At 39.5% G+C, this 22,325-nt stretch overlaps 2 protein-coding genes across 5 annotated transcripts in view; one reads left to right on the top strand and one right to left on the bottom strand.

The window, feature by feature from the left end:
* LOC129738757 (palmitoyltransferase ZDHHC8) overlaps nucleotides 1–13,796 on the bottom strand; it is a 41,122-nt gene extending 27,326 nt beyond the window's left edge. Inside the window, exon 1 of one of the 2 annotated variants that reach the window (XM_055730021.1) lies at nucleotides 12,661–13,796. In XM_055730021.1, coding sequence (XP_055585996.1) covers nucleotides 12,661–12,752 — 92 coding nt within the window. In that variant the 5' untranslated portion in view covers nucleotides 12,753–13,796. The remainder of the gene's footprint in view (nucleotides 1–12,660) is intronic. The other variant, XM_055730020.1, reaches the window with a different exon arrangement.
* The window catches only part of LOC129738755 (centrosomal protein of 162 kDa-like), an 80,718-nt gene that overhangs the window by 52,492 nt on the left and 5,901 nt on the right, over nucleotides 1–22,325 (top strand). The window lies entirely within an intron of this gene.

Raw genomic sequence — 22,325 nt, 5'->3', positions numbered from 1 at the left:
ATTGAGCTATGAAAATATGTTCGAAATCAAATAAGATAAGAACTTCGAGGTTATGCCGTTTCTCAACAATTTGATGTTTTGAACTTTCGTTTTGATTGTTTTTGACAATTATTATTGTGCTAGTAAATAAAACACAAACAAGAAATTTGTTTTTTTTTTCAAGATTTTTTTTAATTGCTTTATAAATGAAATAAAAATTCTAAGTAACGTCTGAATAATTTCGTTTCTTTGATAAAAGTATTCTAAACTCAATTGAAAATAAGTAAAGTCAAGTCAAAAAAACTCACTGTTCATTTTTTTAAGACAACCTCCAAGACCTACAAGACCTTTGTAAAAATAGCTTTTCAGAAAATTAGTCCACCGAGTTAGGTCTTCATGGATGAATAACTGAATTTTTTTTTCTCTTCAAACGTTCGTTCAACATTTAAATTTGTGCATCAAATTTATTTGATATTTTAGTCGGGCTCTTAACTCCTACAGTTTAAATGTGTTTGTTCGATTTTTGCTAATTTTCTCAAGTTTTGCTTTTCAGCATAACGAGTTTTTCTGAAAAAATGAGCTCCTGATGCAGATTCGAACATCATCAATTCTGGAATAGTGGATAATAATTCCAATCATATGATAGATGTTTAGATTAAATTTTATTTTCAAGACGTGGATTCAATCGAAAACTGTCTGATTTCAACGTATGAATTCATATCAGAACTATAAAGTCGCAACATTTAAAAATTTTGTAAATTCCCTTCACTTTTTTCCACGATGTTTCTTTGCTCGACAAATGTATGCGTTTTTTTTATATTTTTCCGGCTTTTCCCTCATGAATATGAAATCCCGACATTTCCGCGTCTTCCCGAATGGCTAACAATCCTGAAATAAGCGACTATAGATTGTAAAGTTTCTGAGAAAAAGTTTTTTTTTGTGGCGTTTAAATAGCTCGGGGAGCTGACGCTGGAAATGAAAATTAGAGATAGTTTGGAGAAGTAAATTTGAAAGTTTAGAGTAGGCAGCGTAGAATAGTAAACGATCATGAGACGTTGGTTAAACCATCATGCACTTCATTATATCCATTCCAACTGGATATGGACAGAATGCAGTTCAAGATAACAAACCAATCCCTCCTGATACCAGTTGGAGGGAGGACAAGGGTGGGTTCGAGACTGGCCTCTACTTACTCCCCAAGCATCTCGGCAACTTATAGGATTCTAACCCAAAAGTTTTTCTTGCCGATACCGGGAATCGAACCCAGTACGCCTGGGTTACCAGACTCGCGCCACCCTATCCACTAGACCACATCAGCGCTACTGTAAAGTTTCTGAGAAAAAGTTACGTCATTATGAAATGAATGAATTTATGGAACTAATATGTTTTTATATGGGGAAACGTAATCCATAAATAATTTTCCCGGTTTTGATTTGAAATTCCCGGTTTTTTCCCGGTTTTCCCGATCCTATTTTCAATTCCCGGTTTTTTTCCCGGTTTTCCCGGTTCGCTGGCCACCTTGGTTGAACCAATGAAATCAAATTGAGGCTAAAGCTTTATTTTTACTAGTGTAAGTCAGTAAACATTGTAAAAAAGTTCCAAGAAAAAAAGTGGGACATTTTGAGGAAAAAGCAAGACGGCAGGCAGATGGCAACCCTACATTATGGTGCACTACCAGTGCATCACTCATAGTGAAACGAACACGAGGGCAGCAAAAAGTGCACTACACCGGTAGTGCACCGGTGCACGACTGAAGGAAAACGAATACAGTATAAGCTAAGCTACCTCATAGGGACAGCGGTGTTTAAACTCGCCTCGGAAAGAATCATTCGGCTTGTTGTGTGCAGATTGATTTTATCTTCGTTCCAATCATGACGTGATTGCACACAAAACGAAGAGAACAGTTCCGAGTTGATGTTTTCCCCTCCTCGCAGGAATAAAATCACACCAATGAAACAACAGAACGAAGCTTACCGTACACGAATGCTCACGAGCGATCGTTGCCCGACGAACCGAGTTAACATTCCTCGCACCCTTCTCTCGCTCGTTTCCCGTTCCCTTGTATCTATCACTTTAAGCTACGCCCCCATGCGTTGTCCGATTGATGTGTTCGGCTGCCGAACGAAAACGATTTGTTTTTTAATTCGCAGAACTGTTCGTTTGCTTCGCTGATGTTTCCCCCGATTGCTGTTTACTCCTGCCGAGTTTACCCGAAGCTTACTTCCTGATGCTTTCCGAGTTGAACTTTAGATAGCATCATTGCAGATTGAGTTTAACGAAATAAAATCGTTCTGCAAAGAAGGGCAAAGTGCGAGTATGTAGACTCGCGATTTTAACATCTCTGCATAGGGATTCAATCGAAGACGACCTATCCTGTAAGCATGTACGAGATTTAGTATTTGTACGGTTGTTTCAAGTCCGCTGCTACAATGGCGTTTGTTTTAAAGACAAAATAAAACAAGCCGGTATTGAAAAGGTTCGAAACAACTGACAGTCATAAACTATAGTTGAATTCCAAAACACTCGGAGTTCGCCCAACGCGCGGAGAAACTTTGCAATCCAGCAGCATTACTGTTGACTCTGCAGAAAGTAGTGGGTGCTTTCGTGTGATCTCGTTTTGAACAGCTGTTTATTCGTCAGCAGCCAGCTCAATATCTTCACTGCTGACCAACTATTGCTTTATGAGCACACACACACTGAACTGTAGAACAAAATTGCGAGTAATTTATGACTAACGAAATGCGCAACTTTTCAAGTTTTTTTACTAATTGAAATTTTTAATAAACTTTTAAAATAACAAAGAATTTGTTGATGTTGAAATAGATCTAGAAATTGTTCGTGTATGCATCCTTGTTAAAGGTGTGGATTACAACGTTGTTATGTGAAAATATAAAATAGCTAGTAAATCATAGCTCACAACACAACTGACCATTTCCCTTTAAGTGGATCACTAGGCACTGTGCAGCAACAGTAGACTGCCAAACCACATATCAACACCAAAGGTGCGGGATCGAAAAATAAACCAAAAAAAGCGGAAAATGTTTCGTCTGCCCATAACGAGTCTCCCCACTTCTCCCTTCCAAGGTTAGTTAGTACACATACACGAACCATCCATCGGAACGAAATGACCGAAAAGCAACAAATTGAAAATTCTATTTCTCCTTTCTGGCCTGGCGTGGTCTGGTTTCCCCTTACATAGTAGAACTGGAGCAGGGCATGCATCAAAGCATATTATGGTCCGATACGTTCCACAACGTCGACTTATGGGCATATTAGAGATCCGCATACAACATATATTGGCAACGTAGGTACTGAGTGTAAGCTTTTTTTTCTTTTCCTGTTGCTTCAGCCGAAGAAAAGGGGGCACTAGACAGCTAAATTAAACGTTGCTGAGCACATTGTTGGGGAACATGATCAACCCAACCCCCCAACACCCCCCTCCTCCCCCAATGGGGATTTTCACACTTCAATTCAACTTGTCCTTTTGATATATGCGTAATATTTAACTAGATTTAACATCTTCGAAATGTGAGGAAAAACGTTAAATATTCACATGGACAAATAAACTGATAAATTATATTTCTCTAGTGGATTTGCATGCATTTTTTTTATATCAGAAGTCGTCAGCTAGCCCAAAAATCTCGAATGGTTCTTTTACAGAACACGAAACAAAACGCACCCTCATGTCAAGTTTTCGTGACATCAAAAGAGAAGCACCACGTGTTACGAGTAGTGAGTGAATAACCTTCCCTAGGGAGCTTATTTGCCTTAAGAACAGAGGTTGAGAACGAGTTGGCGGGTGGGTGTTTTCAGTCAACAGGCAGTAGGAGGTGGACAAAGAATAAAGATCACGTTTTTCGATCGCGCGATGAAAGTTTTTCCGTTACACACGACAAGCACGGGACAACCTGGCATACACCAGCCAAGGAGATAGGTAATTTTATACGCAACGCAGTCGTTGTCGCTTTCGTTACCGTCCATCAAAAGTTGGTTTGGTGTAATAAAATTCGGAGACAGTAAGGTAAACTCTTAGACTCTAATGCATATAAACATAAGCGCGTATCGTCGTCACACAGCCCAGTCAGACAAATATTTTCGTCGCAGCAAAAACCAACTTTTTTTTGCTTTTTTGCCAACCACAAAAATCACGGCAACAGTTTTGACATCGCTTGGTCTTTCCGTCTTGCCGAAAACGGTTTACTGTTATCTAATCGAATAAGGCTTTCGGCAAGTTTTTTTTACTTAACATCGTCAATTAGTTCACACTGGAGCATTTTTTGGTAAAATTTAAAATTTGCTAAAACAAATATCCTTAAATAATCTGAACGTAAAATCTTGTAAACCTCCGCTTCGAGGTGTGCTATCCTACACACATAGTATTAACGATCAGGTATTGATTTCAATTCAGTCAGAGTTAGCATCATCCTCAACTTATCGCTTTCGCTGTATGTGGAACCGTGCCCGTTTACCCCAGACAAAAAGAAAACCCGAGCAGACTTTGATGCCTAAATTGATAGCAAACCGAGACCATAATAAGGTATTAACAGCAAACTGATAGCATCGTTTGCTGTTAAATTTTGTACGAGAGCAAAATTAGGCATAATTAAGCTTTCTTATGCTTTTGTTTGACAGCAAGCTGAGACCACATTTTGGTATCAACAGCAAACTATCAGCAAAATATGGTATATAATTCAGATTGATAGCAAAACAAGGCGTAAATGAGCTATCCTTTTTTTTATAATTTAAAATATCAACCCGAGAACAAAGTTATAGCAGCATTTGCCGTATAAATTACACAATAGCAAAATTAGGCATAAATTTAGCATCCCTAATTTTGACAAAATACTAATTTGAATTCAAATTATAGCATAACCTGGTAAAGAATTGACCTGGTGATTTTTTCTTCTGAAAAATAGATATTGATAGCAAAACTAGGAGTTATTGAGCTATCCATATTTTGTAAAATACAATTCTTCTAAATGTTTATGAACCGATACAAGCGCTGGTAACTCGAATCTTGATTTTAAGATTGTTGTATTTACCGAATATTTGTTCAGTTTTGGGATTGAAGTGTTAATTTTTAACAATTGAAACGTCCCGACATCCAATCTCCGCACTAATTTTTGATAAAGTTTCTTGACGGGAGTGTTTATTATGCTCTCAGTTCAACCATCAATGTTTCTAAAACGTTAGCTCAAATCACACTGCATTTAAAAAAATCATTAGTTCACCCGAGAAGCATTGAATTTATCTCACCAAAATGAGTCGAATAATCCAATAAAATAAAAGCTTCTAAGTAAAATTTCAATGATTTAAACTAACGAAACTTGTTATCAGGAAAACATAGTAATAATAATTATATTATTATTCATGAATAATAATCATTGGAATCATTATTTTCGCTGTAAATCTTTTTTAACAAACTAAGGAAAACCAAGAAACTAATATGGCATGCGAAAAATTCAAAGCAAACTTTCCAGAACAATGGAAATTTCAAAAGCTTTTATATTCCACTTGTTTAATATCGATTATTTTTGAAGCATCCAACATGTTTCAAATTTTTGTAATTAAAAAAAATCACAATATTCTTTTTTTTTATAGAAAACGTAGTTTAGTTCACCAAAACGCCTTCTTTGGAGTTTAATTTTTTTTATTTGTCCAGGAGTAACAAGAAAAAAACAACTCAGTTGTATTTAAAGTGTAATTTCTTGAAATTTATGAAACTCTGCATTTTAAGCGCTGCGCAAACGCATCTAACGAAGAAATTTTTTTCTAACTTATAGCGTTTTTGATTATTTTTCTACTGGCACTGAGGCAGTAGCAAAATTCATAAACAAAAAAACGTCGCCTGGGACGATGCATTTAAATTATATGCATCGACACGGGAAATGATTTTGTTTTTTTTAGAATAAAAGGTTTACCCCGTGCCTGTAGAAAATAAACGAAAACACTATTATCAAAACTACCCCAAGACATATAACCGATGTCACTGATCCATCCGCTTGACGAATCAAAAGATAAAAAAAAGTAAACAAAATTTTGTGTTTTTCCCATAACCAGTGACAAAGCAGTGCGCATTCAAAGATTCAATCCAAAATGATAATTTTCGAATGGAATTCTTACGTAAGTAGTTTTTTTTTGGATTGTGGAACATAAAAAAGTGTATATGGATCTATTGTACAGCATTGTTAATTCGACCACACCGTAGTTGTGGTCGAATGTGTCTTTTCAGCAATACGAAATCTTCCGCCCTTTGCTGAAAGGTTCCATGAGCCAGAATGCTGTTTCTCTGAATCGCAATAGGACGGAAAGAAAATCAATTCAGAAAACTAAGGATAACACTGAGAACTCCATCAAAAAGCTCTTTCAGCTCCGGAATAACAGGTAAGTCATGGCTAATATCGGTTATAACACCAACAGTTTCAATTACCATTGTGATAATTTATTTTTGCTGGATGGCCGGCTTTTCATTTTTGGTAGCTAGAAGCATATCATTATTTGTAACTTCAGATGTAATATGCATCGCTAAATATTTAGCTTTGCTCTTATTTCTTGGTTATTGGTGTTATTGGTGTTGCAATTTCGTCCAGGTCGGTTGTACCGGACCGGTACTACCGGTTATGAAAATTGGCTCTCAAAGCTAGTCTGAACTAAGCTATCTTGGTTGCTGCAACTTTTTGAATGTCTCCTATTTTGTCCGGGATATTTTTAAGGAAGTCAGCATATGTGGATTCGGTATTATGAATGCGTTACAAAAGATACCAAAAAATGTTTATTGAAAACAAATTGCAGGCGTTCTTAGCTCTAGTGGTAATAACACTCACGAGATGATGCCTTCTATTCACAGTTGGTATTTATTCGAAAACAACCTGAAGATTGAAATCAAACAATTTGATTCAACAATAAACCCTATTTCAAAGGTTTGTGCTGTACACTTACTTACTATAAGCGTTTTCGTTCATTGTCCACTGACACGGGGGCACTCTTCATAAACAAACAAATCCTTCAAAGCAACACCTAGCCCTTCTAATAGCTCTTGAAAATATATCGATATTTCTATGCATTGCCTAAATAAAGGCGTTTAATAACGTCTATTTGAAAGAAATCCTTGTCCGAGCTCGAATCAAACTAAATCGTATGTCTAAAGTTTCGGACAATATAGGAAACTTTTCAAAAGTTGCAAGAATCAAATTGCTTGTACTAAAACTAGGATTGGCTAAATTTTGTTTTCAATTTATATCAATGTACATAGCCAAAACTTAAAAAGGTGGAAGGAATTATTCGAAAAGGCGACATTTGAATTAAACTTAAGTCATGCTGAATGATTTATATTTATTACGTAACTGAAATGAAACATTTAAGAAAATTGATGTGTTAGTTTAGTAAATAAAACTAGGGAATAGTATACATTTAGGCGTTTTTTTTGGGTACCTATGACTGCGACCAGTTAGTTGATCTATTGTAGTTGACCTGATAGTTGCATAAGGAAAGGCGAAATTACTTTCAGTATTAATATCGAAACAAGAAATATTGTGGAAACGTATGGTACTGTTGTCCACGTTTCTTCCTCCCTGTGTTCCAGTTGTCTCTGCGTCCAATACTGCACAGTGGGCCCGGCCTAGTTAAGATGAGTAGTAAATGTACTTTTACTACTCACCGGGATGCTGACAAGATCTGGCTGTGTACGTATCATAAGCATAAGCATAAGCATAAGCATAAGCATAAGCATAATATCGAAACAAGAAATATTTGAAATTTTCTATTGACCTTAGAAATTATTTTTGAGAAAAAAAGCTATTTGGCAAAATTACAATAAATTTCGCTATCACGCCTTGAGGAACAATTTTGCTTGATTTTGAGGTATTTTGGTACATGGCACAAATCAGAGCAACAATTTTCACACATGGTTGGCAAAATCATATGAATTTTTGGCTTGTTTTGAGGCCCAAACGATTCCTCATTTTTCGGATGTTTTGAGAGCAATTTTATGCCAAGTTTTGCTTTCAAAGCAATTCTGTTGATGCCTTGAATAAGCATCATTTTGCTCTCCAAGCTCTCAAAAAACGAGGTGTAGTTAGGGTCTCAGTTTTAGCAAAATTTGGTATCACTTTGCTAACCAAGTATGGAAAATTGTGCTCTCAATTGTGCTGTGTACCACCTTATGTCAAGCAAATTGAGAGCAACTTTGGCTCTCAGGGCGTGATAGCAAAATTTGCTATAATTTTGCCATAAATGTCTGCTCGGGAAGCGCATTCACCGACCCAACAAACACTCTCTTCTGCTTCTGACAACCAACATTCAAGTCGACTGTTTCAAGTGAATCGTCAGGATTCTACTATTCTAGGTCAACCCAGCGGAGTTTACTTTAGAATATTCCCCTTCGCTTGCAACACGACCTAGGGTTATTTACTCTGAAAGCGAATTTATTCCCGCGAAAAAACCACAGATATCAGAAGCAATGTCCCGGACAGTAACACCCGCATGCATGCCGTCATATCATGCCACATTCATTTATTTTGCATCAGTTTGGATCATCAGGTAGTACCTACATCTACTGTCGTAAAATTAAATTCCCGCTAGATTGTTGCACTTTCCTGCTCTCTATAATACTGGGTATTAGTTTTAACAGCTGATACCGCCAACTTCCAGTGAGTTAGCTTTTATCGAACGTGTAATTGCGCTGGGCACAGAATATTGGAAAAAACGGCAAAGATGACGAATGCCTTAAACGTCGTTGAATGAAATTTCGCATGAAATATGATTACGTCACGTCAGGTTGAAACAATGGAGTTAAAATAAATTTAAAATTACAACCGTTATCGGTAAATAAAAAACGTCAACAATGTTAGCCAATGGAAGGTAAAAATACAACCTATCTGGAGTCATTCATCAGTTGTACAAAGTATTCGGTATTAAATATATAATGAAAATTTCTGCATATAAATGAATTTCAATGAAGGAAATGCTTTAATTAAGTTTGTTCCTCTGTTAACTACAATTAACCTAATTATGATCAGATTTTCTTTTGCCAATGTCTCTTGTTCTTTTTTTAAGGCCCTTATTCTGCGCCGCGAGTGACGTGACGTTTGGCGAGTCACCTCACCGTCACTCGACTCTTGTCACCTTATTCCGACAGTCGGTTTAAGTGAGGTGACAGCACGGTGAGAGCAAGTGACAGATATTCATTCCCACTGAGTGACTGGATGAACCCCAAACTGTCAAACTTATGTTATTGTTTTTTTTGCTACGGAAAAATTAAAAGATTTCGCGAAGTGTTGCGGCCAGCTTGGGGCGGAAATCAGCGAAAACAAGTGCTGATGGCAGAAATCGACGCGGTCCTGGAGTCGGTGGTGTGGATTATCGTTTCCATTCCGCTGGAACGGGGCGAAACAGTGCAATCAGGTAAAGGAAGTCATCTCCGGAGTCAATCGTATCGTGATGGCCCTCGCCGATCTGAACACATTCCTGCTGGATCCGTTGCTGTCGCTGAAGCCGGTCCGTTTCCTCGAGGGAGACCTGATTCAAGTGAGCTGATTTACGATCTGCTATCGGTGTTAGTGTCCAATAAGCTTTTTGGAGTTTCTTCTAAATTTTTAAAGCCGTTTTCAATAAAACATTTTATACTTAATTACTTTCTTTTTCTCCAATTCTAGGTCTGAGCCACGAGCAGAACATTAAGAAGACACAGAAAGTGCCCCACGACGGGCTTATGTGCGATCTACTATGGAGTGTTCCCGAGGATACACACGGCTGGGGAGTTTTGCATCGAGGTGTTGGTTGGTATTGGCTCGGATGTGGTTTCATAGGCCAGCACCTTGCGTGATGAATCGTAAATGTTTAAATCAAAGCAGAACAATTTTAAAAGATTGTATCAGAAACTAAATGTATTTTTTTTATTATTCTGATTCAAGTTTAGCAATAGCTCAACTGTACAGGTCAATCTGAAAAGCGCTGGACGCTGGAGAAAATGCTGAAGGAGCAGTTCGTTTTGCGTCTGTAAAAGCTAATATTTTAGGTGTATAGAACCATTTTACACCAGATTCATTTTAAATTATTAATCTATATATATACTACTTTATAAATTATAAAAAATCTTGAAAACTAATGAAATAAATTTCCCCATTAAGATTTTTCAAAATTTCAATCTGAATGTTCTCCTTTTTTTGAAATTAATCCGGGCTTAGGTAGACGAGAAAACTCGCACCGTGCACATCTCTTCCTGGCCCCAGTGGCAACAGTTAGATTGCATGATGCCAGGGAAGATTTGGCAGCAGAAATCCCTTAAATAAAACCAGCCCCCTTAAACTCCAACTCTTCTCGTAAAAATAAATTCTCGTCGTGGTTACAAATTTATTGATAATTTTAAGCAAAAAACATACTACGTAAAACCTTTTGATTGAATTTTAACAACTAACAACTCCGCTTTACAGTAATTTTCGAAATTTTTCATTTCATTTTTATCTCGTCACCACCTGAAAAGGTACCGACAATTGTCACCTAAAATCGTCACCCGAATGCGACGATTCTCACCCAAAGTGACTACGAGAATAGGGTAAGAACTCACAAAGTTCATCCGAAGTGACGTTCCTCACCTAAACCGACTGCTGGAATAGAGTGACTTGGGTGACTCTACTATCGTCACGTCACTCGAGGCGCAGAATAAGGGCCTAAATTTAATTCGCACCAGAACAAAATTTGTTCAATGGATTACCATGAACTAAGTGAAATTTTATACTGTGAAGGTTTATATTTATGAAGGATTGCGAACAGTGACGTTCATAACCGTAACAACACCGGAAATTTCAATGCAGTACCCTCACGATTTTTTTGGACTCTGGAATGTTGAATTTTGAAATATTATGTGCCAAATTCAAATTGAAGTTTTGCTACAACATTTCTCTAACAATAAAGCCATTATCAAATCATGTGAAAAAGAACGAGAAATTTTTTTTATTCCGCCAATAACTCAACGATACGGTGTATTAGAGGCTGTTTACATACCACATGGACATCATTGAAAATTGGTTAGATATACTAGAATATTGAAAATGTTTCAAATTCAATGAACTTTCTAAAGGTTATAAATTTTAAACAGTTTCGACCTAATATGAAAGTGAACGCTAGATATAAATAAGGTACACCGGGGTAAGTGGGTTTTTTCGTATAGTTAAACTTTAAAAATCAATAGTGGTTAAATTTTGATAAAATTACGTTCAATGTGATGCAGAACGTGTTGTTTACAAATGCTGAAGAGGTGAGTTTGATAGGCGCAAAGCGAGAAAAGTTATCACGTAAAATGTTATGGGCTGCTGGTGTCTTAACTTACCCCGCTTTATGAGGTGAGTAGGGGCGCTAGATTTTCCCTTATATTTCTTAAGAAATTTTCAACAAACTTGTGTTTTCTTAGTTCAATGCTCGAACAGTTCTTAATTTTGATTAAAAAAAATAGTGCATGGTACTATTAGTAAGGCATCTTTCTATGATTTTTGTGATTAATTTATGTTGCAAAAGCCTGATGTTATCGAAAAAAAAATATACTTATTCCAGAACCCCAAATACTTTTTTCCTTTATTATAGAGACTTTCAGCCTCGGGCTGGTTCGTCTCTAGAGTACGAATATGATAAAAAGTACCTTGTAGCAAAACTCATATTTATTAAATGGCACATTTCGTATAAGTGATTCAAAACAGCCACAAATAAGTTAATTCAAGTCACAAAGAAGGTAGGCACTATTTGGTAAAACTTTATGCTTTTTAAGAAAATAGATTGTTTTATAAGTCGTAAATTCAGTTTAAAAACTGGTTTGATTTCACCGTGAGAATTTAGGTTAGGTTACAAAATTGACATAACTTGTTCCTTAATATTTCATCTGAATATGTTTGATGAGTTTTTATTTGGAACCGGAGGACACATTGCTGGAATTCGACCTGACCGAGCTAAAGCTCAACTCAGAAGCATTTTTTCGAAAAACTCTAGTTGAATGTATAAATCATTCCTACGAGAAAAAAAAATTATGAATTGTAAGGACCAAAACCAGTAGTTTTTTTATACAAGAGACTAACTGTCCTTCTTTTTAGGCTTTGGAAAGGAGTTTCATATTCTGTTGTTTCAAAATTTTCTCAGGGCAATGGCGCTCATTTTGGCCCTTAAAAAGTTCACTAAATGGTTAAAAATGTGAAATTCTATCATATGATACGTATTACGACGTTTTCGGATCTTTCACTCCTGATATAATAGTGCGATATAATCCACATTTTTGCAGCAGTACTATAACAGACAGCTCAAATGAAAATTTATAAGAATGGGTAAACTTAAATTGTTCAATCTTGCTTTTTTTGAAATCCAATACTTCATTATGTTCATCGAGTTATTATAAATAAAGTATTGTTCCCTAACATATTTGCTAATATATAAGGCAGCTATCTCTCATCCGTTAAAATTTTGGTCCTTTTTTTCTTCCAAAAGAACAACGGATGAGAGATAGCTGCCTCATACATTAGCAAATATGTTCATTTTTTCAATCAAATACCTTGAACTATATTTATTTCCCCATTCGAAATTTTCGGAAAAATTGAACTGGGGAGATGGCAAAAGAGGAATTTAAAATTTGTTAGAAGAACATCTTATACAATTGTAATGGGGTACTATTTAAAAAAAACTATATGGATCAATGACACTTACGGATAGTAGAAAAACAGGAAGGTTGTTCCCAGCAACAGCGTCCAGGCGAAGGTCGCTGGGATATAGCGCGTCTTAACATCACATTTCGGCATCACGACGTTCACGTTTCTCCAGTACTGCTATCCCTTCTACCGGACAGACCGAATCGAGGCTAAATTTATTTAATCTGATTCCTTATTTCTTGGAATCAAAATTAATGGTACCTTCTGTAATGCTCGGATTGATCCCTTTTGCTCACTACATTTCCACCCTGATATTAATGAGGAAAGGAAACTATTTTTTTTACCCTAGGGTTCGAAGTTTTTTATTTTCGCTACCTTTCCCGTGACCCCTCAAGTTTCTTCTTTGTGTTGCGTTATTTTCTTCGATTCAAACGAAAGTTTTCGTTCTCTTCAATCAATCTTTGCTCCTTGCCCACAATCACTTAACTTATTGGTACATTTTACCTCATGACACCCAACAAAAAAAATCTTCACTGTCTAATCAACATCTCGTATGCTGGAATTTTACCAGCTGATCATAATGAATCAGAATCTCTCGGTTAATTTGGAAAATACCCATAGTTTTTTAACACTCCTATAATCGCTTTGTTGGTTTTATTCTTCTTGACTTGGCCCCCATCACGCTTCCGCTGGCCTCTGCTTCCGCTTACTTTTTTTTTCTCAAGGAATACCGATTTTCTCTTTAGAGGAAGAAGTCGTCCAACCTTTCTACCCTCAACTTGGATTCCGGAGGCACCAAAAGGCGTCTTCACTTGGACAGAAAATCAAACCCAATCTTCCAAGGTTTATAATTGGCCAAATAGCTGCGGGACTAGCAGAAGGGTGAAAAATGCACTCTTCACCTCAGCAATCTATGCGAAGAGCTCAGCTAGTGAAAAAAAAAACCCACTTTTCCACAACCACTTTTTCGCGTCACTTCCGAGCTGAAAATCAGATCGATGCGAGCCTTTTCGGTAAGATCTAATTTTCGAAACCCGATATTAGAGATTCGATCACCCGGACGATCTGGATTTCCCTTCCGTACGGTTCTGTAACACTGATATTTTTTCAATTTTTTTGAAGCTCTGCTAGAGTGAAAACCTTTTCATCGCGTTTTTGTCGTCGTCGAATTTCGAACTGGTGTTTGCGAGGAAGAAGAAAAAGATGGCACTCAGATCGAAGTCAACTGACGTTTAATAACTTGCGTTTGACGGCTGTCAGTTCACGCAAGTAACGTGTATACACCGAGATAATTCTTCTTCCAAAATTTGAAACATTTTGCTTGTGATTGGCAACTTTGCCAACCAGCCGATGAAAAATTCATCAATACTTCGGCAATTGGCAACCCTTTCTTTTGTTTGGTTCCGACTCCGACACTTGGAAAATGTTCTGGGGATTCAGCATTTTACCGCAGACACCAGATACCCAGACTGACCACTGAAGGCTGATTTTGGCGCTTGTTCCGCAGCGCTATCTACGGGTTATCGTGAAACTAACGGCCACATACACAAACGGAAAAATCTTACACAAACATAACATATTTTGTGTGCTTATTAAAACGCCCTTGATAAATCACACACACATTTGCATTGTGCTATTTGTTTTTTTTTACATCTAGCGATGAACACGGTCGTTTTTGGTTACCTGCTTTTGATAGAAAAAATAACACGATATGTTTCGAAAACCACTAAAGAATATTACATGCACTCAATTTCGGGTTACAAAAACCCACACAAAAACAGACCACTGATTGAGGGTGGACACACCCTGGCGCTAAGAGCTCGTGTAGAGCTGTCAAACAAAAAAGCGCACGTGAAAAGTGCAGTCGGCGTGCAAGGAAAAGAAGCATCGAAATAAGGTATGCTTTTTTTCATTTAAAATTAATCGCAAAAAGCGACATATTTTGTAAATTACTTCGCAGGAGTGAGACGAAGAAGTGCCGGAGCAGGCCGTGCTGCCCGACGACAGATTGTGCCGGAAAAAGCCTTCGCGAAGAAGTGAGTAGCGCACTTTAAATTTATAGGTTAGGTACTAATGATGCGGTTACTTGTAGGGCCGTTTTACCGGATACCAGCAGCCGGCCAAGGGCCAGACTGTGACAAAGGCAAAACAGCCTGCCTCCGATTGCCGTGCGGTCAATTTTCATCTTTTATTCGGCAGGAGGGAAAACTTGTATCAAGATCACTAAAGATCCACCCGACAGTGCCGCTCTGCAGTGTGGGCTATCAGAGAGCCAATATAGCCGAACATTTCGCGCGCCTAGGAGAAATCCCGGCGGCGCGACGTATCGCGCATTTAGTTTCTGCCTCCGATTGCCGTGCGGTCAATTTTCGTCTTTATTCGGCAGGAGGGAAAATTTTTATCAAGATCCCTAAAGATCCACCCGACAGTGCCGCTCTGCAGTGTGGGCTGCCAGAGAGCCAATATAGCTGAACATTTCGCGCGCCTAGGAGAAATCCCGGCGGCACAACGTATCGCGCATTCAGTTTCGGCCTCGAACGCTGTGCGGGCATTATCGAGCGGAAGAAGGGGGCGGAACATACGCGTGCCAAGGATCATTCCCGGCGGCGCGGTTTATCGCTGTTCCGGCCACGAGAGCCGAATTGCGGCTGTAGGTGATTTCGTCATTGTGTTGCTGTTAGTTTTTTAAAGGGACGAGCCGAAGAAGTTGAGCTCGACCAACCCGTGCCCAGGATCATCCCGGCGGCGCGATTCATCTGCGTTTCCTGCCACGAGTGCCGAATTACCATTGTTGGCTGTCACTGCTGTTGTGTTGCTGCAGAGTCATTGAGAAAGGAGTCGAAGGAGTGTCGTTATCATTTTGTGCGCCTAGGAAACAAATTCCCGGCTGCGCGACTACCTGCAAAATCGTTGCTCGGCGGAACGAGCTGAAGGAGGAAGTGTTTGTGTGCCGGCTCGCAGTGCCGAAGGAAATAGGAGTAACGGCTCGCAGTGCCGCAGGAAGAGTGGTGATCCGAGGTGGCGATATCACAGGTGAGCTTTAGTTAAGGGGGACTGGTGGGTGGATAAAAACCTATTTCCCTCGCGCACAATTGCGCAATTTATTAAATATGCCTATTATATCTGTTAGGGACAACCCGAGGCAATAACAGACAGGCAATATTGGCGCCCGAATTTAATAGAACCTTTTAAGATACTACAAAAATCAAAATGGACATTATTGACTTGAATGATGAGGAAATTGACTACGAGCTTCGACTCAGAAATAAATTTGATCTTGGTTTTAGTAACCGCAGAACGAAACTTAGCGCGTTGCGAAATTTAATCACGGAGGAGAAAAAAGCAAATTCTTATGCTAGATCCTCAACACACGTGATGAACATTGAAGATAATCTCAATTTATGTTTGACTAATTTAGAAGCGATAAAAACAAACGTGCGTAAAGCTGTCAATGAAAATGATACGAATGCTAAACGACAACTATTCTCGCGTCTTGAGCATTACCGTAACAGATTAGATCTTATTCCGAAAGATCAACCGCGAAGTGAATTGTTAGTGCAACTGATGAGTGAAGTGAAACAGTTAAATGCAGCGTTGACATCGAATGATGATGCAGGTAGAGTAGACAATATTCAGCTAGAGGCAGCAGCAAATCTAACGGTTTTGGACAGGATGCCGAGAACCTCCAGCCCATTTAGAGGATTCGACGAAGAGGAACTGAGGTTGAACGATCGACGAACCAGGGGTGCATCTGTACCATCGACAAATCCGGTCAATTTAAGCCGTCAATCAGAAACCATGCAACGAACTGGAGCCATTCCCAAAGCCAGCAACAACACGAGGGAAGGCAACCAGGGGCAGAACAACACCGGAACAAGGAACGACGTCGAGTCTAATAAAAGGAATCAACTTGAACTGTTGGAAGAAATTTTGGAGAGGCTTAGGCAGTTACCTATCTCGCAACCACAACAGGCAACTCAAATTCATCAAGCACCTCAACAAAACATTAATGCAGCTCTTCAGCAATCGGGAATGCAACAAGTGCATCATCTTCCTGAACGTGGAAATTCACAGCGCGATCGAGGAGTGCATCGAGACAACCAGAACAACGAAATGTCTCAGGAGCTTCGCGACGAAGTACTGCTGTCGATTCTGAGAGAGCAGAACAGGCACCAGAGAGGACCAAGAGGAAAACCAATTCACGCATGGCCTTTCAAATACGACGGAAAGGGAAGTCCGCTAGATCTGATCGTGTTCATCAAGAAGGTAGAAAAATTCGCAATGACCGACGACATGAATGGTGACGAATTGATGTCACAAATAAAATTTCTTCTGGTTGGAAAAGCCTTAGACTGGTTCTGTTTGGCATGCAATGCGTACATCTCTTGGGATGAATTTAAAACAAGAATAAAACAACAATTTATTCCTAGAGATTTTGCACAGTGGATAAGAAAACAAGTCTACTGCAGAGTACAAAAACCGAATGAATCATTTGAGACTTTTCATTGGGAGTTGACGTTAATGTTCGGCGCAGCTGATCCTCCATTTTCGGAGATGGACCAGTTCCATATTATGAGAACAAATTTAAATCAACACTTCAGATTAGTATCGATTGCCGCGCAAGTATCATCGCTAGCCAGCCTAATTAAAGTTTGCGAAGAGGTGGATGAAGCAAATATTAATGGAAGCAGCTTCGCGGGCAATTCACATCGACCACAAGAGCTCGGACGTGCAAATGTTTACAGGCAGTTAAGACCACAGCTACAAAGGGACAACAGACCAACAACACAGCAAGGGATTAACGCAATCGAAACCGAAAACACACCACAATGGAATTCGCCATTAGTTCAGCAGAACGTGCCGGATATGTCACAGCAGTATAGCAACACAAATGCAGGTTTAAGTCCAGCGATGCAGAACTATGATCTTTCAAGGGAAAGTCAGACCTCCGAACCCAGATACGGGAACGAATTCATTGGAGCAAGTTTCAACGCAGTTCAGGTGGATAATCAAGGGCGAAACCAAAGAATGCCGAATCGCCAAACAACAGCAAACACGACATCAATGTTGAGATGCTGGCAATGTGGCAGAGACGATCATTTCTTCCTAACGTGCCCATATCCCAAAACACACCTGTTTTGTTATCGATGCGGAAAACAAGGATACACTGTGAGGAATTGTACCGACTGTATTCAGATGGCCAGAGATCTCATGCACAACCAGCCGGGAAACGCCAGAGGCGGCAACTGTTAGAGGGTCCAAATTTGCTGCCCAAGACAAAAACCGACCCCACAGAATCTATAGTAAAAAACTTTGGACATTCAAACATAGCTGTACACAACATCTCCACATTTGACAATAGACCGTATCTTGATGTGACATGCAGAGGAATCCCAATGAAAGGAATGCTAGACACAGGAGCAATGTGCTCACTCCTAGGAGGTAGTAAAACTGAAATAGCAGAAACCCTCAAACTTCAGAAAATTCCAGGTCGAGGATCAATATTTACGGCCGACAACACAAAACACAAAATATCACACTACGTCATGTTACCGATAGAACTCAAGGGTAAGCGGCACGTAATGCCAGTAATATGTTTAGAAAATTTGCCTGATAGTTTTATTCTGGGAATGGATTTCTTTAACAAATTTCAAATGAAATTACTAGTGAACAGCATCTCTGAAGAAAACAATGCTCGCTTAAACAGTCTATCTGAGCAACAAAAACAGCAGTTGAAAGAAGCAGTCGAAGAATTCCCTTCATCTGAATCGACAGGCAAGCTAGGAAGGACGCATCTGTACACTCACGCAATTGACACGAATGGTGCAAAGCCAGTGAAGCAACGGTTCTACACAATGTCTCGTTTTATCCTACAAGATGTAAACAAAGAAGTTGACAGGATGTTAAAAATGGGCGTGATAGAAGAAGCCTTCTGCTGTCCGTGGAACTCGCCAGTAGTAGCAGTTCGCAAGAAAGATAACTCCATACGCTTATGTTTGGACGCGAGAGGATTGAACAAAATTGTAGTTCCTGAAGCTTTTCCCATTCCGCAAATAGCAGCCATAATGCAGAATCTCAGTGGATGTAAATGGTTGGCATCAATCGACCTAGAAGCAGCTTTTTGGCAGATACCGTTAGAAGACAGCTCGAAACCAAAAACCGCATTCACAATTCCACAGCGAGGTCATTTCCAGTATTGCGTAGTTCCATTCGGCCTTTGCACCGCAAGTCAAGCACTTGCTAGAGTCATGACGAGCCTGTTCATTGATCTGGAACCCGAGGTTTTCGCTTATCTAGATGATATTATCATCGCAGCTAATTCCTTCGAAAGATTCACACACCTGTTAAGAGAAGTAGCATATCGGTTAAGAAACGCAGGATTCACTATCAATAAAAAGAAATCAAGCTTCTGTTTGCCCAAATTGAAATATTTAGGATATATCCTAGATGAGAACGGTTGGAATGTAGACCCGGACAAAACTTCCGCAATCACAAACTTCCCACAACCAAAAAACCGAAAAGATGTTCAACGTTTTCTAGGAATGGCGGGCTGGTATAGGCGCTTCATCAACAACTTTGCCAAGATTGCTGTGCCGCTGACGGAACTGACAAAAGCGAAGACAAAATTTCGATGGGGTGAAGCTGCTGAACTAGCATTCCAACGTTTGAAACAGTGTCTCACAACTGCACCAGTTCTCACCACACCAGACTACGCAAAGCCATTCCAGATAGCATGTGACGCAAGCGAAACAGCCATTGGAGGAGTCCTGACTCAAGGAGAAGAGGCAGCGGAAAAACCAATATGCTATCATTCTGAAAAACTATCGTCATCCGAACGAAAATATTCACCAACTGAGCGTGAATGTCTGGCAGTAATACGATGCATTGAGAAATTCAGAGGCTATGTCGAAGGCTCACGATTCACTGTTTTTTGTGACCACGCCAGTCTCGAATACCTTAGAAATATGAAAAATCCATCTTCACTGATGTCTCGGTGGATTCTGCGGCTCAACGCATTTCAATTCGACATAAAATATCGAAAAGGAGCTTTAAACAAAGTACCGGACTGCTTAAGCAGAATCGAAATAAATTCCGTAGAAGTTACAAATGATTCATGGTATTCGAACTTAGTTCATGGTATTACCGAAGATCCTGATAAATTCCCGAATTTTCGTATAATCCAAAATGAGTTGTTCAAACACTGCTCCACTACGGACGAAGTAGGCGCTAAAACCTTCATCTGGAAGCAAGTCATTCCTCAAGAAGCCAGATTGGAAATTCTAAGGAAATATCACGACATACCAACAGCAGCACACTTAGGCGCAGATCGCACTCTACAGAAGATTCAGAAATCGTTCTACTGGCCGCGCATGGTGATAGATGTAAAAAGGTATGTCCGCAACTGTTCTGTTTGCAAGGCGGTTAAAGCTCCGAACGAATGTTTAACTCCAACTATGGGAGGTCTAAAACCTGCTTCGCAACCATGGGAGTTGATATCAATAGATTGGGTTGGTCCACTGGTGAGGTCGAAGAAGGGAAACACGGTAATCCTCGTAATAGTCGACTGGTTTACTAAGTATGTACTTGCTCAACCATTCAGATCCGCTGAAACCCAGGAGATGATCAATTTCTTGGAAAAATACGTTTTTCTCAAATTTTCTACACCCCGAATTATATTAACTGACAATGGATCACAGTTTAAAGCAATCGCATTCGTCTCATTACTTCGTAGATACAAGATAGAACACATGAAAACTGCCTACTATACGCCCATGTGTAATAACGCCGAGCGGGTGAACCGCACGCTCATCACCTGTGTTCGAGCACTCATTGACGAGGACCATCGAGCGTGGGACGAACATCTACAACAAATTGTTTGCGCAATCAACACAGCGAAACACGAAGTATCTGGAATCTCGCCACACTTCGCGAACTATGGTCGAGAAATGATCGTCTTTACCGAGAACTACAAGCTGCAAGGTCTTAACTCTTCCATGAATCCTCAAGAACAGCAAGAAAATCGTATCAAAGCATTAGCGAAGGTGCACGACTTCGTCAGACAACGAATACAAGATGCTCACGAAAAAAGTAGAGCAAGGTATGACCTTCGAGCCCGCACCAGGAGTTTTGAGATAGGCCAACTAGTCTGGAGAAGATCATTCCATCTGTCGTCGAAGCTTAAACAGGAAACAAAAAAGTTAGGACCCAAATTCATTCCTTGCTTCGTCAGAGAGCGAATAGGCGCCAACAACTACCGGCTAGAAGACGTGTCCAGTGATCACCAGGGCATATATCATGCAAAAGATATAAAAGCCAATTAGAAACAGTCATCAACATAGAGCTATGCAAGAAGATAACCATCAACCAACAAAAAACACCAAAATACGCACAGCGGTAAGAAAAACAACAACCGTCCACCGAACGAGAAACATCGGCAACACAAAAGCTATGTCCGAAGACAAACGTCAACCAACAAACAGAATAAAAATACGCCAAGCGGACACTACATTCACCAATCATGACAAACCTACAATCAACACAGCTATGAACGACGACAAGATCAACGAACTACGTTAGCACCACCAGAACACCAAAATACGCACAGCGGTAAGAAAAACAACAACCCGTCAACCGAACGAGAAACATCGGTAACACAAAAGGCTATGTCCGAAGACAAACGTCAACCAACAAGCAAAATAAAAACACGCCCAGCGGACACTACATTCACCAATCATGACAAACCTACAATCAACACAGCTATGAACGACGACAAGATCAACGAACTACGTTAGCACCACCAGAACACCAAAATACGCACAGCGGTAAGAAAAACAACAACCCGTCAACCGAACGAGAAACATCGGTAATCCAAAAGCTACGCCCGAAGACAAACGTCGACCAACAAGCAGAATAAAAATACGCCAAGCGGACACTACATTCATCAAACATGACAAACCTACAATCAACACAGCTATGAACGACGACAAGATCAACGAACAACATTTAGCAACACTAAAACACAAAATACGCACAGCGGTAAGAAAAACAACAACCCGTCAACCGAACGAGAAACACCGGTACTCAAAAGGCTATGTCCGAAGACAAACGTCAACCAACAAGCAGAATAAAAACACGCCCAGCGGACACCACATTCATCAAACATGACAAATCAACAATCAACACAGCTATGAACGACGACAACATCAACGAACAACATTTAGCAACACTAAAACACAAAATACGCACAGCGGTAAGAAAAACCACAATTCACTGAACGCGAAGCATCGGCACACTTCACAGCTATGCACGAAAACACCAGTCAACGTACTATGCCCAAAGTCAACACTCAAGCCAAAAACACGCCATTCGTGAAAGATAGAATCCCAGCAACCGAACATGACCAATTGACAAAAACAAGTTCAATTTGTCAAGAAAAACCCATACCTGCAGCATTGAATATCAAGAAACAACTGTCAAGATGTCAACTTACAACATCGCTAAAGAAAAGTCAAACAAATCAAAAAAAATCCAAGTCAAACTATAACCATTCATATAATGTCCTTAATAATAAGCCCTCGTTTGTAGTATAAGAGCAAACGCACCAATAAGTGAGTATACGCGGCCCGGTTTTGCTCATTTCAGCGGACCGGTTTTGGGATACACACTCTTTCGCGCACCGGGCGGTAGCATAATTATTTTTAAATTTAGCATTGCACTGAGAAA

This window comes from Uranotaenia lowii, chromosome 1 (genome assembly GCF_029784155.1).
Source record: "Uranotaenia lowii strain MFRU-FL chromosome 1, ASM2978415v1, whole genome shotgun sequence".
NCBI classification, from domain to species: domain Eukaryota; kingdom Metazoa; phylum Arthropoda; class Insecta; order Diptera; family Culicidae; genus Uranotaenia; species Uranotaenia lowii.
This window is presented reverse-complemented; position numbering and strand designations above follow the sequence as displayed.